Source organism: Panthera leo, chromosome A1, assembly GCF_018350215.1.
Source record: "Panthera leo isolate Ple1 chromosome A1, P.leo_Ple1_pat1.1, whole genome shotgun sequence".
Taxonomy (NCBI): domain Eukaryota; kingdom Metazoa; phylum Chordata; class Mammalia; order Carnivora; family Felidae; genus Panthera; species Panthera leo.
The window spans coordinates 173,766,003-173,791,356 of record NC_056679.1 but is presented as its reverse complement, the minus strand read 5'-3'; the positions used below and the strand labels follow the sequence as shown (position 1 = coordinate 173,791,356).

At 44.9% G+C, this 25,354-nt stretch overlaps 2 protein-coding genes across 5 annotated transcripts in view; one reads left to right on the top strand and one right to left on the bottom strand.

Annotated features, from left to right (window-relative positions):
* SIMC1 (SUMO interacting motifs containing 1) overlaps nt 1-9,555 on the top strand; it is a 77,187-nt gene extending 67,632 nt beyond the window's left edge. The window contains exons 8-10 of one of the 3 annotated variants that reach the window (XM_042946114.1): nt 1,337-1,493; nt 1,599-1,683; nt 9,216-9,555. In XM_042946114.1, the coding sequence (XP_042802048.1) occupies nt 1,337-1,493; nt 1,599-1,683; nt 9,216-9,262 (289 nt within the window). In that variant the 3' untranslated portion in view covers nt 9,263-9,555. Of the gene's footprint in view, nt 1-1,336; nt 1,494-1,598; nt 1,684-8,696 lie in introns of those variants that run through there. The other 2 variants (XM_042946105.1, XM_042946119.1) reach the window with 2 other exon arrangements.
* A 101-nt stretch (nt 9,556-9,656) lies between these two features.
* On the bottom strand, nt 9,657-24,404 carry KIAA1191 (KIAA1191 ortholog). 2 transcript variants are annotated; one of them, XM_042946133.1, is made up of 9 exons: nt 24,196-24,404; nt 22,569-22,681; nt 22,195-22,281; nt 19,395-19,573; nt 15,955-16,081; nt 13,687-13,811; nt 11,577-11,683; nt 11,243-11,385; nt 9,657-11,105 (listed from the first exon to the last, which is right to left on the bottom strand). In XM_042946133.1, exons 3-9 carry the CDS (start codon nt 22,220-22,222, stop codon nt 10,897-10,899), a joined length of 918 nt encoding a protein of 305 aa, XP_042802067.1. In that variant the 5' UTR covers nt 22,223-22,281; nt 22,569-22,681; nt 24,196-24,404; the 3' UTR covers nt 9,657-10,896. The 2 variants fall into 2 exon arrangements, with proteins under 2 accessions (XP_042802067.1, XP_042802072.1); XM_042946138.1 differs by lacking the exon at nt 22,195-22,281.
* Nucleotides 24,405-25,354: the final 950 nt, after the last annotated feature.

Here is a 25,354-nt window from a genome sequence, read left to right as displayed (position 1 = left end):
TAAAAAAAAAAAAGAAAATGTGTCAGAGAAAATGTACAATGATTTTCAAATCATTAAAGAGATAAAATGGATAGTCACAAATTATTGTTGACTTTTTAAGCTTTTGAATAGTAAGAAGCAAAGGTTAAAAATATTCATTTTGCTTTTATACAAATAATATATGTGCCTGACGCAAAAGCAAAGGGAAAGGGAAAAAAGAAGATTAAAATAATAAACTCTTTGTGCTTTATCCTTTTTATAAATGGCAGTGGCACGAAGAACCCCCTACTTTTCCAGATGTTGCAAAACTACAAAGGGCAAGATGTTACAGGAGAAAGAGCTCTTGGATCAGGGCTACCCGTGCTCCTTACAGCTGCACCTCCTTAAGTGCTCATGAGCTATCTGCTCCCCGGAACTGCTGTGACCGACAGACCTGACAAGGACTGACAAACCTTTAAGAAAACACCTTGGAGCAGATGCATCTGAGATTTATACCATTCTTCTAGAAGCTGACATTGCTTTCAGAACAATGAGCTTGGTTCACCTTCCTGAAGCACAGGAAGTTTTGTCATTTTGTAGCCCTCCCTCTCTGAGACTTTGAATATTCTGGAGCCCACCCTTGCTGGTCGAGCCCTGCACTGGGTAGAGTGACAGAGTCAAGGGCAGGAGCCCTCTGGGACTCTCAAGTCCTGGACTTGAAATTTAAGAGGCTGCAGTGCCCACAGCTGTGTATTTTTTACTTTATTCGTTTTGTCCAGGTTTCTCCTCTCTGGAGAAAGGCCTCCTGCCTTGAGTCTTCTTTGCTCTTCCTGGACCACTGTCCCATGCCTCCTCCTCCATTAGAAGGCCACTCAGAGTCCCCTGACCAAACGTACTCTCTCCTGTTTGTGTGTCTGGAGCACCACAGGCAGCTCACGTACACATGCGCTTGCCCCGCGCTATATTTAAGTTCCCGTCGCGTACCGTCTGCCCTTGTTCAACAATCAGCTTTTGGAGAGAAATACCTTCTTTTATTTACCTTGATGTTCTTTGCTGGGCCAAACAGTACCTGGCACACTGTGGACACTCAGAAATATTTATCTCATATGAATTCTCTTACAGTATGAAGTTATCCTTTTTCATTTGTCCTCAACTTATCTTTTCCAAATGTCAAAGACTTTTCCCTCTTTCTGGCAGTGGTTAATTCATGAACAAATCCCCCTCTGCCCTGTCCACAAGCTTTGTGATTTTGTAGGCCCCTGTCGTATTCCTTCTTAGCCGTCTCTGCTTTAGGACAAACGTTAGCACTTTCAGGGGGAATTGTGGTATGTGTTCCTTGAAGTAGTTGTGATGGTTAACCTTTCTGTTCTCCACACAGAGAGATGTTCTTCACTACGATGGAGAGCCACCTTCTGCGCTGCAAAGTGTTAGAAATCATATTCCTTCACAGCTGCGAGACTCCCACCCGCCTGCCCTTGTCTCTGGCCCAGGCCCTCTACTTTCTGAACAATTCCACATCACTGCTCAAGTGCCAGGTACATGCTTCCCTGCTTTGGTCAGGCCTAGAACACCTTCTCCCCAACCCTTGAGCTTCTAATTGAGGAAGGCATCTACTACCACCTGCTTTTACTTCTCTGCAGTCGGATAAAACCCAGTGGCAGACGTGGGATGAACTGGTTGAGCATCTGCAGTTTCTGTTATCCAGTTATCAACATGTTTTAAGAGGTAAGGAGCATTTGTTCACAAATAAGATGGTGTAGGAGCCTCACAATGGTCATTATTATGAATTGAAGTTAATAGGTGATTCTAATTTGTTAGCCTAAGTCAAGCATTGTGCCTTGGTTGTAACTATAAGGAAGAAGGAATGACATCGTTGGAATCACCGCTGTGAGTCAAAAGAATTCACATATTTTTGTAATGGCGGATAATCCAGTGGTCATTGCAGTTGTTAGGTTGTATAGGTAAGCAGATGTCATTATAACATGAGAAATATTTTGGAATCATCTGATTAGCCCTGGCATCTTACCCTAGCCTGTCACTGCAAAGTCTTTGTTGGGTCATTTGCTCATTGACTGCGGACATTGTAAGCATCTGTCAGTATGATGCAAATCCAGAGCAAATCAGTGGCAAGCTAAAAGCACACATCTTGCAGAAATTGTTAAGACACTCTAAAGTCTGCGAACATAGGTTTGCTCAAGGCCCTGGCAAAGCCAGTGATCAATGAGGATCCAGGAGAGTCAGACTAATTAACGCTCAAGAGGCAAATATCAACAAGGAAAATAATTAATAGCTCCTTCGAATGAGAATGATTTTATTGGCCAAAGATTAATAAGGCCCTTGGGAAAACTGATATCATTAATTCCAAAAGGAAAGATAGTAACTTTTTAGAGGAGAAAGCACATTTTCTTTAAATTTTTTTTAATGTTTATTTATTTTAGAGAGAGAGACAGAGCATGAGCAGGGGAGGGACAGAGAGAGAGGGAGACACAGAATGCGAAGCAGGCTCCAGGCTCCAAGCTGTCAGCACAGAGCCCGACGCGGGGCTCAAACTCACAGACGGTGAGATCATGACCTGAGCCGAAGTCGGACGCTCAACTGACTGAGCCACCCAGGCACCCCAAGAAAACACATTTCTTAATATGATGCCCTGAGAAGAACACCTCATCACTTATGTAGTGTTCTTGCCAAAAACCCATGACCTGAGTCTAATCACATGGAAGCACCAGACAAACTCACACTGAGGGACCTTTTATAAAATAATTGGCTTATACTCCTTAAAAATGCCAATGTCTTGGGGCACCTGGGTAGTTCAGTAGGTTGAGCATCCAACTCTTGATTTCAGTTAATGTCATGATCCCAGGGTCATAGGATTGATCCCCTCTGCGCTGAGCATGGAGCCTGCTTAAGATTCTCTTGCTCTCTCTCTGTCTGCCCCTCTCCATCTCTCCCCAACTCATACTTTCTCTCTCTCTCTAAAATTAAAAAATTAAATAAATAAATAAAGTGCCAATGTCTTAAAAACAAAGACCAAGAAACTTCCAGATTAGAAACGAATCCAGATTAATACTAAATGTAAAGCATGATCCTGGATTGGATCCTGAACAAGGAAAAAAGAAGCTATAAAGTACATTATTGGGACAATTGGTGAAATGTAAATAGATTATGTAATAACATTATATTAATATTAAACTTCCTATTTTTGATAATGATCCTGGCTTATGAAAGTAAATGTCCTGGGTCTTAGGAAATCCAGACTGAAGTATTAAAGGCTAGAAATGCATAATGTTCAACTATTCTCAAACAGGAGGGAAAGTATATATTCATACGTAAATATACACAAATATATAAATTTACATGTAATACAAATTTTATATTTACTTGCCATGATCATGTTGAGATTGATCTTAGCTCAGTAATGGCACTTGGGAAGGTACAATTGGTCCTTATACCCTCTCAGGCCTGGAACTGAGGAAACTGTTGTAGAGAAATAAAAAAAACAGCACTGAACTTAAGACAGAAGGTCTGGATTTGAATCCCAACTCCGCTACTTACTCTGCTAACTTTATGTCTCTAGACCTCATTTTCTTCCTTCTATGGAATGGGGATGGTAATATATAACTTTTCAACACTGATTGTTAATAGGTGTGAGAAAAAATAGTAAGCCCACAGTCAGTGTTCGTTGACTCTCAGCCTGTTTGCCCAGCCAGGAGCAGGCTGCAAGGTCTTCTGTGTTTCAGGCTCTTGTAACTGAAACTTAAAAGTGCATTGTTAAGGCCTTGACATTTGTAGTTGTGTAGTTTGTGCATTATTGAGCACCTCAAAGAAAGGTGCATGTCCTTCTCAGGACAAAGCCCCAAAGGCAAATTCCATGTGTACTTAGCCTCATCAAGGTTTACATAATTGTTCTTTTGGAGATCAAGCAGAAAGTTTAATATTAAAGCAGCTTGGGTTGATTTCAAGTTCACCTTTAACATGCTTGTTCACTTCTGTTCTGCTTCTCAGGGAATACAGCTAGGCCTTGGGCAATAGTGACTTAAGATGGACATGGGATCCATTTTGTTGGGTTTTTTTTGTTTTTTTGGTTTTTTGTTTTAATTTTAGTTAGTTTACATACAGTGCAATTTTGGTTTCAGGAGTAGAATTCAGTGCTGCATCACTTACATACAACACCCAGTGCTCATCACAAGTGCCCTCCTTAGTACCCATCACCCCTCTAGCCCATCTCCCACCCAAGGAATCCATTTTCATTACAGAATATTCTTCTGCTTCTAAGAAAGGAGAGGAAAGCCTTAGACCAGTGTATATTGACCAAAAATAAATGGAGTATTCCAGGGCTATTTTATCCTTAACATTCTCTCCACTTTCTTTGGAGACCAAGAGTTAAGGAGAAAAAAAATATTTAGAACCAATAGTTTGGAAACAATGTCCTCCAAAGAAGACAGCTAAATGGTACCCTGAAATGTTCGGTATCATTGTCAGGAGGCTTTTTCCTGTGAGGGCTCCTTAATCATCTCTGCCCTCTGCAAGTGTCTGAGGACGATGTTGAGGGCATTTTGGGTCAGCCTGAGCTGTCCAGCTCCACGGATAGGAGAAGAAGGGAAGAGGTTGGGGAGCTTGCCCTTTGTTTAGGGGAACATCTTAGCATGGGAGAAGAGAAGAAGGAAGACTAGTAAATTCACACAGACTGGCTTATATAATCCAATAACCTGGTAAAGAAGAGTATCATCCCCTTTTTATAGATGGGGAAACAAAGGCTGAGAGAAAATTAAGGTGCAGAGCCAGGATTCAAAGGTCTGTCGCCCAGTCTGTGTGCAGTGAAAACACACTGGAAGGAATTATTATTCTGTGAAATCACTGGGTGAGATTAGAAGGTGAGATTCTAAGGAATTTCCAGCCCCCATTTTCTAAACTGTCTGTACATAGTTAAATTACTTTTGTACAAACCCTTGACCTTGGGGAGAAGTATATCCTGAAGCCCCACACTTTGTAAATATTTCAAGGCAGAGCAGCCCCACCGAGATGCTGGTGTGCCAGATGAGCTCACATTGTCTGGCTAAGAGAACCCGTCCCACCACACCCCCACTTACAGAGCCATGCAGCTCAAGTTTGAGCCTCAGCACAATTACAAATTGCTTTATGCCATGAGTTTTCCTGACACTTGTGAATAGTTTATACCTCTTATTTTGAAGCTAGGAATGCTAGGAATTTAAACATACAGTATTTAAAGGAAGAAAAACACATGCTTTTCTGAATTCCACTTGGCTGGACAGGTTAGCGGGATGGCCCGCAGAAGTCAGATCCCAGTTCATTCTGAGGAGAGAGACACATGCAGCCTTCCTACAAGGAGCCCTGTCCAAAGAGGAGAAAAGCAGATGCAGGCAAGATCAGTTCCATTCATATATTCATGCAGGCAACAAATATTTACAAAATGCCTCCTGTGTGCCTGGTCATTGGGAATACTTCAGTGAATAAGACCGACATGGCCTTTGCCCTCACAGAGCTTACTGTCTAGTGAAAAGATTTGATCCTACACAAATATTCACACAAGTAACATATAATTACAATTAACATAAGTGCTCTGAAGGAAAAGAGAAGTACATAAAATAGGAGGACGTAATCTATTTTTGGAGGGACCCACAAAGGCTTCCCTGAAGAAGTGATACTTCAGCTGAGATAAGAAGTACTGGTGTTAGCAGGCAAATCAGGCAAAGTTTTCCAGAAAAAAAAAAAAAAAAAAATAGCACGTCTAAGGGCCCTGAGGCAAGAGGTTGCTTAGTGAGTCCAAGGAGCACAGAACACACTAGTAAGACTGGAATGTAGAGGGGCACCTGGGTGGCTCAGTCGGTTAAGCGTCCGACTTCGGCTCAGGTCATGATCTCGCGGTTTGTGAGTTCAAGCCCCGCATCGGGCTCTGTGCTGACAGCTCGGAGCCTGGAGCCTGTTTCGGATTCTGTGTCTCCCTCTCTCTCTCTGACCCTCCCCCATTCGTGCTCTGTCTCTCTCTGTCTCAAAAATAAATGTTAAAAAAAAAAAAAAAAGACTGGAATGTAGAGAGCCAGGGGAGAATAGCACGAGATGAGACTAGAGTGGTAGATGATAGGGCACAAAGGGCCTTCTCGGCCATGTTAAGGAATGTCAGCTGATTCCAAGAGTGAAGAGAAGCCATCAAAGTGGTTTTGCATAAGATTGTTCCGCCTGATGTGTGGCAAGTAGTTTGGTGGAGGACCAGGCAGGTCCGGGAAGGGGTCATGGTGGCGAGGACGTGGGTGGTACAGCAGGGAAGGCAGTGGATGGAACAGAAGCACTTTGAAGATCCGTTTGACGGGGCTTGGGTGACTGAGTCTGAAGGCTGACTCCAGGGTTCTGCCATTACTGACATGGAGATAAATGGAGAAAGATCTGTAAAGAAGATAAAAAGCTCAGTGTGACTGTTAGGTTGGAGATTCCTGTGGTGATGGCGATAATGAGGGTGAGGAGGAGGATGATGATAAAATAATAATAGTTAACCCTAGTAACCTGATCCAGGAACTAATAATAATAATACCACCAGCCAAAATATCTTGAGTAAGGTATTGTGCTGAACCCATTACATAAATCACCTCACACAGTAATCCCAGCAGCCTCTGATATAAGACTTACTAAAGCATGCTTACTGAAGCATAAAATCCAAGGCCTTTGCCAACTGGACCAGAATGGCCGAAGTCCACTGGCTGAGAGCTCCTCCCCCTTGGATAGTGTTTGGATGGAAACAGCTAACATTTGCTTCTTTGAATGTGCTGTATTACCTTAATGAACTCCAAACTCTTCTTCCCACCCCAAGTCTTCCCTCTCCCCGCCTCTGTTCAGCCAGTTCTTTCCATTTTTTCCAAATCACTTTTGTATTTTTCAGAGTAGCACACGCCTTCAGAAAACCACATTTTACTAAAAGGCTTTTGCCCCCCTACAACCATTCTCTACCAGTAGCAGAATAAAATGGAGGACACTCCCTGGCTTACAACCCTCCAGATACTTCCATTTGCTCTTCAAGGCCAAACTCCACATTGTTCTGTGGTCCAGACTGCCTTCCAGTCTCCTCTTTTACCGCTCTCCCTTACTACCCAGATTTTACCTCTAGTTCTCAGAACAAGCTTTGTCCTGCCTCGGGGCATTTACAGCTGCTGTTCTCATCACCTGAATTGCTTTTCCCCTAGGCCTTTGCAGTTGCCTCCTTCTCACCCTTCAGGACTCAGCTAAGAGGCCCTCCTTGACTAGAGTGGGCTGCTTCCCTCGTTCCCCCAGTGCCACTATCACAGCATCTGATTTATTTCTCTGATTGTACTCACCAAAACTATAGTTGTTCTTGACGGCTGGTTTACTGTCAGGATCTCTGCAAGTAGAATGCCAGTCCGTGGGGGCTGGGCCCAAGTCTAATTCCCCTGTATCCCTGGAAACTAGCCCAGTTCCAGATGCATAGTAGGTGCTTGCTGGAATTGTTGATTGAACGCTGAAAGGGCCCTGAAATGACACCTCAAGGCAGTTTTGCTTCCTGTGTTACCTTTTTGAACACTCCATTTGTTGTATTTGTTGTACTTTCTTTTCATATTACAGTTAGGCCTGGTGCCGTAAGTTTAGAGGGACTTTACCTGGAAAGTTATCTGAAGGTTGAGGAGAAACATATTGAGCATATTATTTGAAAATGTAACCTAATACATTGCTTAAAAATAAGTTTATTCTGTGTTTCCCAAACTTCTGGGTACAAGGTAGTTCGGTCCTAATAACCCTGCTGGCAGAGATGCCATTATCCCCTTTTCACAAATGAGATCGAGAAAATGATGCTCTAGTTAGTGCACACTGGTGCATCCGGGAGTCCGCAAGTGCTCAGAGCTCTCTTCGATCCATTTGCCTTAGCCTGACCTGTGCTGCTTTGCCTGAGCTCCATGGGCTTCCAGAATCCTGTTGGGGCTGATCTGTGCATTGGGATGACCCACCTTTATAACCTCTTTTACTTTTCCCTGTTTTTATTTTTGGACCTACAGAAGGGTTGAAAGAGAGGTTCAATGAACACCCATTTTTACCTTTTATGTTGATTTAGTAGCTATTAACATTTTGCCACATTTGGTTTATCTGTTGATCCACCTAAATACTTGAGTTGAGAGTAAGTTGCACCATCATAATTCTTCATGTAGGGGCGCCTGGGTGGTGCAGTCGGTTGAGCATCCGTCTCTTGGTTTTGGCTCAGGTCATGATCCACAGGGTTGTGGGATCGAGACCCCGTATCAGGATCTGTGCTGAATGTGGAGCCTGCTTAAGATTCTCTCTGGGCCCCTCCCCGTGCTGGCTCGCTCTCTCTGACTTAAAAAGGGGTGCCTGAATGGCTCAGTCGGTTAAGCATCTGACTTCAACTCAGGTCATGATCTCATGGTCCACGGGTTCCAGCCCCACGGGTTCGAGCCCCGCATCGGGCTCTGTGCTGACAGCTCAGAGCCTCAAGTTTTCTTCGGATTCTGTGTCTCTCTCACTCTCTGCCCCTCCATCACTCACGCTGTCGCTCTCTCTTTCAAAAATAAATAAATATTAAAAATAAATAAGCAACTTTAAAAAAAATGGAGTTGCCACAGTTCCTCAAATAGCCTTTGAGTCGTACCCCAGTAACCAGTCTCTGCCCAGACCCTACCTGCTAAAATTGCACTTCATCTTAAACCATAAAGGGAAGTTCAAAGCAGTTCAGAACAGTTCAGTGGACTTTTTCCCTCTTGCAGAGCACTTACGGAGTTCAGTGATTGATCGAAAAGACTTAATCATCAAAAGGATTAAGCCCAAGCCCCAGCAGGGGGATGACATCACGGTGGTGGACGTGGAGAAGCAGATCGAGGCCTTCCGCAGCCGCCTGGTCCAGATGCTGGGGGAGCCGCTCGTGCCGCAGCTCCAAGACAAGGTGCACTTGTTGAAGCTCCTGCTCTTCTATGCCGCCGACTTGAACCCCGATGCAGAGCCTCCTCCCAAGAACTGGAGCAGCCCCTGAGGTCCTTCTAAGCACTGAACACCAAGAATACCTCCCGAACTCTATCTCCAACTACTTGGAAGTTCTAAAAGTATCTGAAGTAGTGAAAAATCTTAGAGGACCAAACCTATCTATTTATCTGTAGGTTATAATGACTTTCTAACTCTTTAGTAAATATCTTTTTTTGATATCCTATCCTAGCCTGTTCTCGAATATGGCTTAAATATACAAGGTGTATATATTTTTTAATAAATTATTTATACCTTTTTTGAAACAGGTAATACTATATGCACTATGTGTTTACCATTTCCACTCAATATGTGAAAAAAGAATCCCTCTGCTGAACAAATTCTGGACATCAACGTATGTCATTCAAGGTACTGATAACCTGTTTCGAAAGAGAAAGATCTACTCATTTCTCCCTGATGGAACACAAACATCCTATTTTAGAGCTGTTATGTTGCCTATGAATTTGACTTTGTGGCCAGTCTGTTAAGATCTAATGTACTGGGGGGGGCGGGGGGGGGGGGCAGCAGAAACAAAAGGATTGAATGTGTTACAAATAATTTGATGTTAAAAGGATCCAATAAAAAGGCACTGGTTTTTCAAAAGAGCAAGTTTACCATGCTTAGGTTCTATGACTGCGAGTAGGCAGAATGTAATAACAACTCTCAAAAGGACCAAAAAAAACCAAAAACAAACAAACAAAAAAGCTATCCACGTTTGAGAAAGCACTAAGGATTTTTATTGTCAAAACAAATAAGAAATACAAGCATACAGAACAGAAGACACAAATAAATTAATTATTCTGATCATTTTAGACTCCAGGGCTTCTCTATGGAAAGGTCAGCCCAGGTCCTTATGGAGACAGGACACTATCCAAAATAAAACAAAACAGTGGGAATTTGAGACTGTGTTTAGAACAATGACTGAACATATACATGGTGAGAGGAAAAATAAATGTTCCTCAGTAACTTACATATTTATAAAAGTATGCAGCTCTTTGTGGGGGACAATGATTTCATATAGAAAATTTTTAAATTCTTCTACCTCCCAGAAAAAAAAAAAAAGTTTTATGCTTCGCCTGAACAAGAAAATCAAAATGGAAAAAAAAAAATTCAAAATAGGGTGACACTGGTTTCACATGAACCTCAATGACTATAATCTAAATGTAGGTACCACCTTCCATACTAAAAAAGTTTAACATCCATTTATCTATACCAAACCAGTACACTAAATTTCCTCCCTTAGGAAGTTTTCAACCGAATTGTGAGTTACTCTCATTTTCAAAGCGCAAAAAAGGATATGCAAGACTAGTGTTTGCTCTGTGACACATAAGAGAAGCATCCCTCCAACAGCACTGGCCAAAGAGGCGCTCCGGCGATGAGTGGCTGCAAGATGACATGATCTGTAAGGCCTACCGAAAGGCAAGGACGCTCCGGTTTCAGCATAGGGAGAGGGGTCCCTGCCGAGTCTGGCTCAAATAGATCTCAGGTGCCCCACGGACAAGGCTGGAACACACAGAAGTACACTAGTCAAGAGGGCCAAAGTCTAAACTAGCTCGTGAACACATCTATTTCATGGTTTCTCCATGCACACGTGTTGATAGTGGTAAAGACATCAAGAAGCCCCAGTTCTGGACCAACACAAACATTATTTACCTAGTAAGCAGTGATCAAAGTTCTTGTCTAAGGTAAATGATACAAAAATGGGTAATGAGGTCCCCCATACATCACTGCTGGGATTTAACTTTAAACCGTACAAAATGGCTTCTTCCACACAAGGATAAGCTTTGCGCCAACATTCCTCAAAACCCAATTATATCTCCAGCTCTAGCCTCGGTTTAAGAGGTTAAAAAAAAAAAAAAAGAAAGAAACCTTTCCTATGTCAAAGCCAAGGTAAAAAGAGAATTGGATACAAGATATCCTCTATCCAGAGTCCCTGGAATACAAAGAGCTCTAGAAGCCAGTGGGTGTGAGCACATTTAAGTCACGGGGTTTGAGATTGTGGGTCCGAGGCGGTTGTTTCTTCCCTTCTACCACTGGGATGTCCATCTTGGGTGGCTTGAAGGTTGCTGGATCTTCAGCCATGCGGGTGGCCTGGGCACGGATCAGTTCCATCGGAGAAGGTTTCTGGGCTCCTCTGTAAGCCTGGGTGGCAAAACCTCCTATGGAAGTAAACCAAAAAGTAAATTATTTCAAAATTAGTAGCAGCTCCCAATATACATGGTAAAATGCCATCCACATGGGTTTTTTTTGTTTGTTTGTTTTTGGTGTTTGGTTTTTTTTGAAGGAGCTGCCTTACCTGAATCAGACTTCTGGAGGGATCTTGGTCCAAAGAGGCTCCATTTATCTGCCAAGTTTCTGTCCTTGTCCCCACTTGCAGAATCCATGGGGCCAGGATTTGGGCCAGGTAAGGCTGTGGAAGAACCAGAAGTGAACCAGCCTCTGGAAGAGAAAGAATAAAGCATATCCTTATATCCCCTTCTGACACCTCTAGAAGCGCCTCATGCGAAAAGACTAGAACTGTCAGCTCCCCCGGCTCCCTCTGAAACCACAGGCTTAAGCTCCAATTTCACATGCAGCACTAGCTTCCTGGAAGCACGATGCAGCACGAAAGGCTCCCAGCAAGGGCTCACCTGGACTTCTGCTTAGGGGAGGAGTGCGGGGTGCTGCTGGGGGTGGACTGGGCTGAGGCCGGCTGCTTCTCTTCTCTTGTTATCTCTCCACTCTGTAGCTTTAATTTCTGTTCAGATGGGTGAGAAGGGACTTTTTTTAAATGACAGCAAATACAAAATGGCTAGTTTGGGTATAAATAACTTGGTTCACACTTTAACCTCAGGCAAAAGGAAAAACATTAATAGGTAGAATAATTTTGATTATAGAACAGATATTTGATTCTTCCGTACTAGACAGAATTCCATCTTTAGGAGAATGTATTCATTCTGCAACATATCTCAAATAGTTCTGTATTAAATACCGCAATAGAGCTTTTGCTTTCAGAGAAATAATTTTCCCACTTGCCAGCAAGTGAAAAACCAGAACACAAGCTATAGGCCTTTTTGGCCTTTTAAGGAGGCCCTTGAACACTCATGCTGCTTCTCCTACCAGGTACAAGCCCCGCCATTCCCGGTGTCTCAAAGCCAAGACTCAGGCATGCTACTCCTCTCCAGCTAAATGCTTTTATGTGGAGCCTGCCCCTTTCCCTTCACTGGGGAAAGTCACTCTGGGCTCCTAACATGCAGACTAGCCGTCTCGGAGGGGAGAGACAAGTCTACTTTTCAGTTCTTCTAGATCAAGGCCCGCTCCACCACCACGGTCTCTGTGCGCCATTATCTAGCAAGCCCAAGCTACATTCCAAACAAATGAGCATGTCTAAATGTTCTCCCACACTCAACATGTCAATTTATGTAAGCTGGCATTTCAGCCATCCTCACGTTCTACGCCTGTGGCCAAGATGCAGAAAATGGGCCAGCCAACTGGAAAAAATGCTCAACTGGAATTCTGACTGACACCTATCCTGGAAAGTTCTCAAAGACGGACAGTGCCCCTCTCCAGAAGTATCTGCCTTGTCTGAGAGATTAAATGAGCCACCAACCCAACCCTGATGCCCTACAGCAGTGGTTTTTAAACTTAGGGTGCAAAGAATCATCTGGGATGCTCACTGCAAAACGCAAACAGTCAACAATGTCCTATATCCTTACCCACAAGCCACCAGTACCATATACGGTGCATCATGATCCTCTTATGACCCCATAAGGAACCAGATTCCCAGACAACTTCGGAATATGGGGGGAAAAACTCCGGGAAATAGGGAATCAGGAGACTTTGAGTTCTAGTACTGTGACTGGTTACATATATGACCTTGGGCCTCAGTCTCTTCATTTATAAAATATGGAGAACAGTATCTACCTCCAAGGATTAATACAAAGACTAAGTGAATCCAAGTGCTTCATAGATCACAAAGCACTATTAAGTGCCACCTAGTAGTCCCCGGCAGAAAATCCCTTGAAACTATGTCATTCATACAATTAGTCATTAACCTCATCAAAAATTATTCTTCATTCATTCCAATTTTAGAAATGAAAGGGCAAAAACATTTCAATTCTACCTGTGATTTTACTATTTTAAAAACTAGGGGAGCCTGGATGACTCAGTCGGTTAAGTGTCTGACTCTTGATTTCAGCTCAGGTCATGATTTCAGTTTGTGGGTTTGAGCCCCACATCGGGCTCCGTGCTGACAGTGCAGAGCCTAATTGGGATTCTTTCTCTCTGCCTCTCGCTCATACTCACTGTCTCTCTCAAAATAAATAAAATTTTAAAAATAAATTAAACATAGAGCATAACGTTCCTTTCCCGCTAAACTGTTGAGACTGTCCGATTCTCTTCTCTCCCTCAAAGCGTCACTCTGGTACACAAAGTACCCGCTCCACTGTTCATAACGTGCTCAACACACATCATGTGTGTAAGCTCAGAGTCTCATCTGATCCCCCTGACCACAAGGCAACAAGGCAGATACCCCCACTTTACAGATGGATAAGCAGAAACCAGAGGCTGAGAGTTCTGGAGCTCTCAACCAGAAAGTGCCACCACGGGTGGGACTAAACCAGTTCTGAAACGCTCACCCAATTCTGTCCACTGCTCTCCACAACCCCCGGCTGGCTGCTCTGGTAACTTATAAGCCACACAGCCACATCTCGAGCTATGAGTGAGGAGGGCTTTCTTAACGTTCCTAAGAGACGAGCTTACGTGGAGTGCTTCTGCCACTCGCAGGTACTTGGTCTCCTCGGTGGTAAGGCCCTTGTGGGGTGTGTAGCCAGCATCTCTCAGCCCTGCCTGTTGCTCAAAACGCTGAATGCTCTCCTGGGTCTGTTCTGGGAACAGAGGAGATGATGGTCATGCCCATCCCCCTCTCCCACCACAAACTGGGGGAGATCTACACAGATGTCCGCTGTTCTCCCCAGAAGCAAGAGACCACACTGACCATCCGAGGAGGAGGGGGTCCCCCAGACGGGCATCACGGCAGCAATGCTGAACCTCATACAAAAGTTCTCTAACCAGAAGGAAGCCTTCCCTCACACCAAACTAAAATAGGTTACTCCTAAAGGGACGGCCGGATCACCTGCAGGGAAACACTCCTTACCTTCCTTTATTTGTGCACGGACGGTTTTTTTTTGTGTTTAGAAATGCAACATGGAGAAGGCAGCTGACATTCAGAAGTGGTGCAAGTTCTCCAAGCGTGGAGCTTCCCTAGACTCCCCACCCTCGTTACTCCCACAGAGACCTCTACCAAAGAGAAACGGGCCACATTTAGGCCGGATGGCAGCAAGGTCCCAAGTAGATCCAAACCACAGAGAACATGCCTTGACCTAGCCAAGGTCTGCTGATCCCACGTGTCTCAAGTGTGAGATCAGCCATCACGGTGCCCCGCAGAAGACACAGGCAGACTCAGTGTTAGGTCAGTCTGACCCGTTTATCTCATCAGTAAGTCAGTTAATCTGCGGTATGACTGACAGCTGCATTTTTGCTTCATCTGTACACACACTACAAAACACACCCCTTCATACAGGAATGTGGCAGCTGGGGACCAAAAGCCTAGACACCAGATGTCCTTTATGAGTTAGCCATTCCCCTTCTAAGGAACTATTTTATTATCATCAGAAATAGAAGCAAAAGGAAAACAAATACATAAAAATGTTTTCCAATTTTGCCAGGTGGCCACCTGAAAATTTTAAAAGCAGGAAAGGATTTAATGAATTACAGTTCACTAACACCAGGATTTTAAATGCAGAGGGTTTTTTGTTGCTTTTTCTAAATTTAAGACTAGAACAACAGCAAAGTTCATGGCATTATTAGTTGGGCAAAACAGAATGGTATGTCTATACCTGTGATTACATAAAAACTTGCTCAAAAGTGGAAGTGACTAAACCAAACAAGTATCTGAGTGACAGGAGCACACTGGGCTGTTAACAACATTCTGCACTGGTGAGAAATGGGATCATCAATAAAGAAGTTAATACTGTGCTAAGACAATGACTAAGCTTTTCTAACGCCTGCCACGATACCTTCTCAAGCTGGCAAAATACAAGTGGTAGTTGCTGATTCAAACAGTGCCTTTATGTAGGAATAAAAAAAAAAGTCCAAGGAGGAGTTTGGACTTTGGGTTCTTAGGTGAATTTTCCAAGAACTGCCCGAGACAAGCGGATGCCCTCCTGGAGCAGGTAAACAAAAGCTTCCAACTTCAAAGCCGAGCCTACCAAGGAGCTCTGTGTGCTCGGCAGAGCCGCTGCTGACCAGCAGAGCTGTGGATCTAAGAGACGTTAATTAACTTTCCACAGCAACTAGAAGGGCCCTCAGAACCAAAAGTTTAGTTAATTTGTTACAAGGTTTTAAAAGGGAAAGAAGAAAAAAAAAAAAAAGCTAGCTCTCATTTCTGGTCTCATTAGACCCACAAACCACACATTCCTAAGACGATAAAGATGTCTGAGGCACCAAACTTGCCTCAGGTCCAGGAAGAGAAACAACTTTGAGCCTCTCAATTAAAAACAAGAAGTAGTAGTAGTGCAGGGCAGGTGGGAGATGCCTCAGCGTGTCACCATCTCCAGGACGGCCTGAGACAGCCACAGCAGCAGCAGCTCCCAGCCACTGAGCACTGGGGCCAGCTACACCTCCCCTCAGCCCACCAATCAGCTGCCTCATCTCACGGAGAGGGAAACAGTCTCGAGAGTTAACTAACTGGCCCGACGCCACACTAATGGATATGGGAAAATCAGATTGTATCAGCAGATCAGCAGTGATGCACCCAAATCAACTGAGATGCTCAATATTTGGCAAACCTTCCATTTAAATGATCTTCAGTACCGACGCCTCAGCAGCCAAGCTGACAAGGGCCAGGCATGGTCAGGACATGCCATGCTAAGGCATGGGAGTTTGCAGTATCCCCCACAGCTAGCTTGTAGGAAGCCCAAACTCTCCCCGCCCCTACTTCATTCTATTCTGAGGATGAAAAGTGCTTACTTGTGATCAGAGAATTCATGATGACATGAGTAGCTTTAGCCTTCACCACAGGGGCCTTGTCCACACTGTCAGTGGCCGATGACATGGTCATGGCAGGGGAGGAGACACTGGCCTCCCCTTCCTCCGCCTGTTCAAGAAAGGTAAGGAGGAGCTTGAGCAGGGCAGGGGAGTCACACACCTAAACTTACTCCTTTGGGGAAGAAGTTACCCAAATACCTTTCACCTGACAGGTAAGGAAATATCTGAAAGGGGGCTGGTTATCTCCACCCAATTACGTATGTATTATCCACAGTGAAAATACACAAAGACATTATATGAATAGTCTGAATTTATAAAAGTGGGAAAGCCGGGGGCACCTGGGTGGCTCAATCAGTTAAGCATCTCTTGACTTTGGCTCGGGTCACGATCTCACGGTTCCTGAGTTCAAGCCCTGCATCGGGCTTTGCACTGACCACGCAGAGCCCACCGGGATTCTCTCTCTCCCTCTCTGCCCCTCCCCTGCTTGTGCATGCTCATGCTTTCTCTCAATAAATAAATAAACTTTTAAAAAAATAAATAAAAGTGAGAAAGCCAGAATTTGAGGATTTGAGGCCTTCTACCTTCCCAGCCTCTGTCTGTACAATATACTATACTATTGTGTCCCTAAGAATGCAGGAGAAACATTACTAAGCCCTGACCATGTCCCAGTCACTATGCTGGCTTTTGTTTAAACACTGCATTTGCTAGGTGGTTCTCAAACTTTGCTGAGCATCAAAATCCCATGGAGGACTTGTTAAATAAAGATTGCTGGGCCCACCCCAGAGCTGATTCAACGAGTCCGGGGAGAGGCATGGGGGGGCGCTCTCAAGAATTCATGTTTCTGGAGCACCTGGGTGGCTCAGTCGGGTTAAACATCCAAGTCTTGATTTCAGCTCAGGTCATGATCTCACGGTTCATGAGTTCGAGCCCTGCACCAGTGCTGACAGCTCAGAGCCTAGAGCCTGCTTTGGATTCTGGGTCTCCCTCTCTCTCTCTGCCTGTCTCCTGCTTGTACTCTGTCTCTGTCTGTGTGTGTCTCTCTCTCTCTCAAAAAGTAAATAAGCATTACAAAAAAAAATCATGTTTCTAACAAATTCCCAGGTGATGCTAATGCCGCTAGTGCCCAAGACCACAGTTTGATGCCCACTGCTCTAAAGGTTCAAGTAATGGTCTTTAAAACAAATCAAAAATGGGGACGGGGGAGCTGGGGAAAATGGGTGATGGGCACTGAGGAGGGCACTTGTTAGAATGAGCACTGAGTGCTGTATGTAAGTGATGAATCATGGGAATCTACTCCCAAAGCCAAGAGTACGCTGTATATGCTGTATGTTAGCTAACTTGACAATAAAGTAAGTAAGTAAATAAATAAATAAATAAATAGCTCCTAATCTTTAACATGAGAAAGCTGAGACATGCCACCTTCTGTAATCTAGACACCATGCTCAGGACTACCAGGAAGAAGAGAACTGGGTTTATTCTTCATTCTCTGCTTCTCCAAAAGAATTGAGGAGAAAGATGGTCCAAAAGGAGGAGAAGAGAAGAAAGTACTGAAATGCTGCATCCCTGTTACAAAATGGGGTTTCTAGCTTTTAGCTGTAACCCTATTTGACTAAAAGGGACCTCTACTTCCTCACTTGGAGCGTGGTTGACTGTTTGGACACGGGGAGTCAGGACAAATGAGAGAATGCATGTAATGAGTCAAATCAAGCTTTCTTTTGAGAGAACAGTTGTTCCAAACTGTCAACTTTTCCAGCTGGGGCAGGCTACAAAACTGGGAGCCCATCCCTTGCCCAGTGGAGTAAGCAGCAGCCTTTAGGACGGAAAGGGTGTGGCCCTTCAAAGCACCATCAGAAGCCAGACCCATTTTCTGCCCTTGTCCCCCGAGTGTGCTGCTCTGGCCTTGAGGCCAGGCTGCCAGGCCCTTTCCCCCTGGCGCTCTTGTGCTTTCTAGACTAAATGTTTTCTCCTTCACAAATGACTGGGTCAGATTTCAGTAGATAACTGATCCAGGGAGTTCCCCCCAGAGCTGCAGGGGACGCTTTTGTAGACCGGAGCTCCCTATGTTGAGAGCTTCCTGTGGGAGGGGGTGGGCTGGGGGCCTCATCGGAAAGGAACGATCAAATACAGCTCTACCCAATGAAAGTTAAGCCAGGAGTCACAGTAGCAGATACATACCTAACGTGTCAAGCCTTTTAATCTTCTTTTATTTGATCCCCCACAACACCTCCATGACATAAAGTATTCTCATCTCTCAGATGAAGACACTGTGACTCCGGGATGAAGCTGTGTTCCCAAAGTCATTGCTAGTACATAGACCTTTACGGGATTCACACCCAGGTCTGCTTAAGCAGATGCGTACTGTGCACTTCCTGCCAGGCCCTGAGCTGTCACACAGCTCAAAGTTCAGTGAAACTAGCTGCAGGTTAAATGGCCTCATGTGAACTTGGCAGGCCTAGTTTATTCGGGCAACAGTACCACCTTTCTTGTGTTCTTGATGGCTGGAGAGTCAGAAGCGAGGGAGACGCAGCCCCTGCAGTCAGGAAACAGGTCTATAACAAGCATGTGAGAACCTATGAAGCCAAACTACACAAAAGGGCTGGAGAGCAGATCAAGGTGCAACAAGGTGTGTGTGGGGTTATGTGTGTGTGTGTGCGTGTGTGTGTGTGTGTGTGTGTGTGTGTGTGTGTGTGTGTGTGTGACAGGTGGGCCTTAGGAAGGAGGCACCCTTACGGAAGATAGCAATGGGAAGAGGCATCTGAGGCAGGAGGAACCGCATGAGGAAAAGCACAGCATGTGTTCAGGAAAGAGCCACTTTTTCTCCTAATCACTCAATGAAAACTTTTTTGGAAATCTACTTCACGCCAGGTCCTCTGCTAAATACTACAGACGGGAGTATAAAACTGGACATGGCCCCTGCCCTCAAGAACCTCATGGAAGGTGATAAAAATCACGTAAAGTTTATGACAGGGGCACAGCAGAGAGCTCAAAGGGCAGCAGGATGGAGGAAAACCCTCCCAGAAGAGATGTCTGAGCTAAGATGTATCGGGCAGCTGAAGTAGGAGGAGGGGTGGGAGACCAGGACGGGGGCTGTAAACGGGACAGGGACTGTAAACATCCCAGCAGTGTGATGCAAAGACTTAGAGGCATAAGATACCCATTAAGTGCAAGAAATCTTAAATAATTTGCATGGTCGGATCACGGGGCGGGGAGATGACACAGCAGAGTCTCAGGTAAGAGAAGACACAGCCATTCTAGTTTGAATTCATAAAAAAAAGAAGGCCCACCAACTCCAGCTGAGGCACTGAGAACATACAGGGGGCTACCCAATTCAAAGGGTGCCAAGAGCCACTGAAGGCTTCTGGAACAGACGAAGGAAAACGAAAAGGTTGGGCTTGCCAGAAGCAGTCAGTGGAGTCAGATACCTTGGCGAGGTGCTGATACTTGCGCTCTGGAATCACTGGCTTCCAGGGGATGCTGCCCATGTCCGATGGAGGAGGAGTCATGGGTGTAGGGTCCTCGAGGGCATCATCATAGCTGAATGCCCGGCGGTACATCCCGATGGGCAGGGACATCTTGCCTAGAGGCCCACTAGGCTCTAGAGCTAAGAACAGAGATACCTGTCAGGACGAGTTCAGCAGCTGAACATACTAGTATCTTTAAATTAATCTTTAGGCAGGAAAGCTCTGAAACACTCTCCTTCTGGGACAGAGCAATAGCTTGTTCTGGAATAGCTAATCCATTCAAGGAAAGGTAATAGTACTAAATCCTTCCTTTATGCCTGATGCTTTGAATTCTCCACTTTACCCATCCAGAAGCCCTAATCCATGTTTATGGAGCAGAAAAACAAACTTCAATTTAAAATTACCTGAGTAAGGTCATACACCTTCAAAGTACAGTTTGGAATCAAAACCCAAACCTGATTTCGAAGCTATGTTCTTTATGCCACAGAAGCCACCCAACGGCAAAGCCAAGGCTCTCAATTCATGTAGGACTGAAGATATGCAGTTCTTGTTCCCATTTGATAGATAACGAAACTAAAGCCTACAGGTAAAGTGATTTGGCAAAGCTCATACAGAAAGTAGCCAGCTGGGGCACAACCGCAAATCTTCTGCCTTCTTTACCTACTCTACCAAAGAAAACAAGAGTGCCATGATAAGAAATAATTACGGGCACCTGGGTGACTCAGTTGGTTAAGCATCTGACTTCAGCTCAGGTCATGATCTCACGTTTCATGAGTTCGCGCCCCACGTTGGGCTCACTGCTGTCAGAGCAGAACCACTTTGGATCCTCTGTCCCCCTTGCTCTCTGGCTCCCGCCTCCCGCCCCCCGCCCCGCAAAGTAAATAAATAAATAAATAAAACATTAAAATATATATTTTTTAAAAAGATATAATTAAAGCATTTCCTGTCCAGAGTCACCTCTAGTTTTGAGTAGTCTGTGTGATTTAAACAGCAGAGCCAATTTCCATCACAGAAATTGTTGACAACCACTCTCATAAAGCACTGCCGGCTGATCCTGCCATTCCTGTCCACTGAACTCACTGGCGGAAGGAATGTCCCACTGTGACACAGGCACCCTACTTCAAGGGCACTCTCAGTTCTGCCAGACCAGGGAGCAAAGTTCATGTTGTTTGTTTGCTAATCCTTTCATTGCAGAACTGAGGTCCAGATCCTACCTTCAGCATGACATTTTCCTGCTTAAAATTATACCATAACTCTCTAAGACACCAACTTCAATGGCAGGAAGTCCCAAACCAGCAAAGACACTTCATTTAAACAGCAAGGGGAACAAGCAGCTACCATTATTATTAACATTAATAATAATTACCAACAAATCCACAGAAATAAAGAATCAGTGGTTGCCAGGGACTGGGATCAAACAGATGAGAAGAGATTGCTAATGGGTACAAGGTTTTCTTTTTGGGGTGGTGAAACGCTCGGGAATTAATTGGTGGGGATGGTTGCACAACCATGGGAATATACTAATCACCACTAAACTGTTCACTTTGAATGGGAATTTTACGGCATGTGAATTACCTCAATTAAAACAAACACACAAGCAAATAATAATTACCAAATACCGTTCCTTGCCAAGCAGTTACATCCCTCATCTCACCTAATGCTCATTAAGCAGATATTCTTCCCATTTTCCAGCTCAGGAAACTGAGGCATTGAACTTAAGTGACACCCAGGTAGCAAGGTGGGGACTGCATCATAGATCTAAGCCAGTGCTCACACTCTATGTGCAACACTCCATCCTCCCCACACTCAAACTTTAACCTAATGAGTGCAACCCTATAGCCCAGATGGTTACAGGGAATTTATGTGATCACAACAATGATGAAACACAAACTATAATGCAAACTGATGATGTTAGAGACCAGAGACAGATCCACATCGGGAGACGTGGGGGAGACTCCTAATAATCCACCTAATTTAGGAGCAATTTCAAAGTATCTTAAAGACCCCTCTTAGCAGCCATCCCAATAGCCCTTCTAAAAATAATACTAAGTCAGCTAAAATTTACTAGGAAATATATTCCTACAGATAGAGACCAAAAAATTGAGCAGCACATGTATATTCATCACTAATTTTTTAACTCACATTTTCACATATGTTAATCTTCACAGCAACCTTGAAAGACAGGCAGTATCTCTTTACTGAGAATCAAAATTTGAGGGATTCAGATCTGATTAAAAATCACTGGTCCTTCCCACTAAAACAGTCCTAGGAGGGATCAATGACTTTAGTAACCCAGAAGGTACTGCCCTAGAGACCCAGGACTCATTAGATGTTGCTGTGAGGGTTTTCACGACTGCCCAAATTTAATCTGCCTTTAAATCAGGCTGGTGCCTTTTTGCCCGGACCTCCATTCTGCCCACCCCCATCCCCTCAAAAAAGGGGGATAGGTACAGTCATTTTTGGTACATACTATTAGAACTACACAACTTATTCTGAATTCTTATTTGATATCTGTAGGAAAGTGACAAATTTGGTATATGCTTAAGTGAAATGACTGTACGCTTATGAGTGAGGGTTTGGGTTTGTACCCTGGCTGGGTAGTTAGCAAGATAATATTTAAACGAGGCCAATCTATTAAGTTTACATACTTGCCTGGAGGCAGAAAGTAACCATTAATATATGGTTGAGAAAAAAATTGGTTTCTATCTAGCTTAAAACATTAAGGGCAAAACAAAACTTTATCAAAAAGAATTAAGTTTACCAGGCACTTCTGGTTGTCTCGAAGCCATTGAAAGACTGGGATCCAGGTGCTTTTTCTATATAGAATTCGGAGCTGAGTGCCTGCCACCTAATAAAAATAACAAAGGGCATTTTCTTACAGTGAACACAAAAGAATAGCTCCAATCCTGTTCTTCTGACAGGCACACAGTTTTACAGCTTGTTCACAAGGTTGAAGCACACTTCAACCTTGGTTGAAGAGCCAATGGGTGGGTGACAAACATACAAACATGCCAAAGATGACTTAAAAAAAAAAAAAAAAAAAAAAAGGATAAAGTCAAAGGTCTCACCACACTCATGGCTGATCTTAACACCTGTGATATGACAAAGACACACGTGGTGAAAAGGCCACCTTACCAGAGTGAAATGATGTGACGATTATGCTGACAGATAGGTATTAATGAGGAACATTGTCCAGCTGCTGTGAATTAGCAAAGCTGCTTGGGAAGAGTCCATCCATTTCAGAGGTTCTACGAATAACAAACAACCAGCATTGGTAGAGCCCTTCAGAGTCTGCCAAACACCTTCCTATACATTCATGTATTCCCCACAACCTCGCAAGAGTGATTATAAACATTTCATTTTTAAGGAAGTTAGGACCCAGGGTCCATACAACTTAACCCACAGCAAGGAGCTATTTACCATAATGGTTAAACTCATTCTTTGTTGCCAGCATTAACATTCTATTCACAAGCATTTTCTACTCTGCAAAGCGGGCACTTTCTATCCCCTATAATTTTATTTATTTTTTTTTTTTAATGTTTATTTATTTTTGAGACAGAGAGAGACAGAGCATGAACAGGGGAGGGTCAGAGAGAGAGGGAGACACAGAATCTGAAACAGGCTCCAGGCTCTGAGCCGTCAGCACAGAGCCCGACGCGAGGCTCGAACCCATGGACCCTGAGATCATGACCTGAGCCGAAGTCGGACGCTTAACCCACTGAGCCACCCAGGCGCCCCAATCCCCTATAATTTTAAAAGAAGGAAACTAAAACTCAGGAGATGTATATATGTGATTTGTCCACTGTCACAGATAAGTGGCCCATCTGCAAGGCTGATAGTTTCACCCCCATTTTACAGGGGAATTAAAACAAAGCCCTTGGGGGCACCTGAGTGGCTCAGCTGGTTAAGCATAGGACTTCAGCTCAGTTCATGATCTCACAGCTCTTGAGTTCCAGGCCCTCCTGGGGTTCTGTGCTGACAGCTTAGAGCCTGGCGCTTGCTTCAGACTCTGTGTCTCCCTCTCTCTCCGCCCCTCCACTGCTTGCGCTCTCTCTCTAAAATAAACATTAAAAAAAATATTTTTAAAAAAGCCCTCAAAAAGCCAAGTTATTTGCTTTTCAACTTGCTACACTGACCCTCTATCCTGAAAGCTCAGAGGACAAACTAGTTAGTTCTTCATTTAAAAACATCGCAGAAACCAAAGTTCAGCATCCTCCGGGTCCAGGAAGCATTCCGACCCACATACAGCCCCTTCCACTTCCCCTTCCCGTTCCCTTTCCCCATTCGCACTCCCCCGCAGAGTTCACGCTGCTCCTGCACAGGATACAGAACAAAGCCACAAGGATTTGAAAGGCCAGGTCTGACCCAACCCCCCTCCCACCCCGCAAGTCTAAGAAAAAGGAGATTAAGGCCGCGGCCTGGCACAAGCCGAAGGTTCCCCAAGGGCAGGGCAAGGCAGAGGCATGGGGTGAGGGCTAGGAGTGGGGTTTCTGGGCTAGGCCAGTCTGAGGAAGCAGAGACCAGGCCTGGTGCGGGGATGCAGGGGAATCATCAGACAGACGTCCCACTAGACAACCCTCCCAGAAGGTGGGGCAAGAGAAGCTAGGGGCTGTGGGGCCGAGCTCTGACCCTGGGTAGGGGACAAGGGCGAGCCACGGAGAGGCCCTCTGCCAGCGCCTCGGTGGAGGGGCCACGGGCACGCCCCTCCGTATGCCCGCAGGACACAGACCCAAGGAGGGCCAGGCCTGGGCCGTCTGGTTACCTGTTCTTCCGCCGCCGCGGGGCTGCCTGCGGCCAGAGCTCCGGCACTAAAGAGGCTCCGAGGACCCCTGTCTCACGAGACGCTGTGGTGCATTCGGGACCCAAGCCATGGTGCGAGCAGCGCCGTGCCTGTGGAGACACCTAAGGCCTCAGGCACCGACCTAGGGGCACTGGCCGGCAGCCGACCGGCAGCCTTCCTGTAAAGCCTTCCGAGGTCTCGTCACATCACGCGAGACTTGGCCCGAGAGGGCCTCGGGGCATGCTGGGAACTGTAGTCCACGGTCCAGAAGGCCCCACAACTTCAGCCGCACCGCGAGTTAGGGGCGGGGCGGGGCGGGGCGGGGCCACAGTTGCAGGTGTGAAACCAGCCAGTTCCCAGAGGAAAAGCCACCCTTTACCACCATTCTGTGCTTTGGTCTATGACAGGCTGAGAAAGATGGAGGTGCCATTGCAGAGTGAAACCCTGACACCCGTTTCAGGGAGGTTATTTTGAGGCCCAGAGAGATGAGAAGTCACTTAAAGAAGTGAGCCTGAGCCAGAACCCTCTTCCAGAAATAGATAGGTTATGCAGGGTTCATACTAACAGCACAACCGAGAAGAGCTATCCGCACCTGCTCTCCCCTCCATAAGACGGTCCTAATATCATGTCCCTTTTACACTAAGGAAAGTGATACTTGGAGAGGTGCCAGCTCAAATTTCACATCCTGAATGAAGACTTCTTTTTTTCCCCCTAAGTGTTTGCAAATCTGACAGAACAACAAATTTGAGGAAGTAAAAGAAGATGGGGAAAAAATCTACCTCCGTTTCTACCCCACGTCCAAAGCTTGCCATCAAGGCTCTTCTCAGGAGGGCTCTGAGGGTTGGGGGTGGGTCTCACATTTAGATTTCTGCATTTGACGTTTGCTGGGCCTACTAGTAGGCCTGAGAGGCTTTGCTCCTGCGACTTTAAATGTGAGTGACATTACCAAACCTCTGTGAATGAATTCAGGTCTTTTATAAATTCTATAATTAGCTTATGAATAACACAATTACCTTGCAGTGTGGTTTGTGTGTTAAAAGTGTTAATTTGTTAATTTGGAACTTTTAAAATATGCTGTAATCTTTTTCGTTCTGCAGAAGCAAAGCTGACACGTTGCCCTCCTCCGTTAAGAGGATAGGCT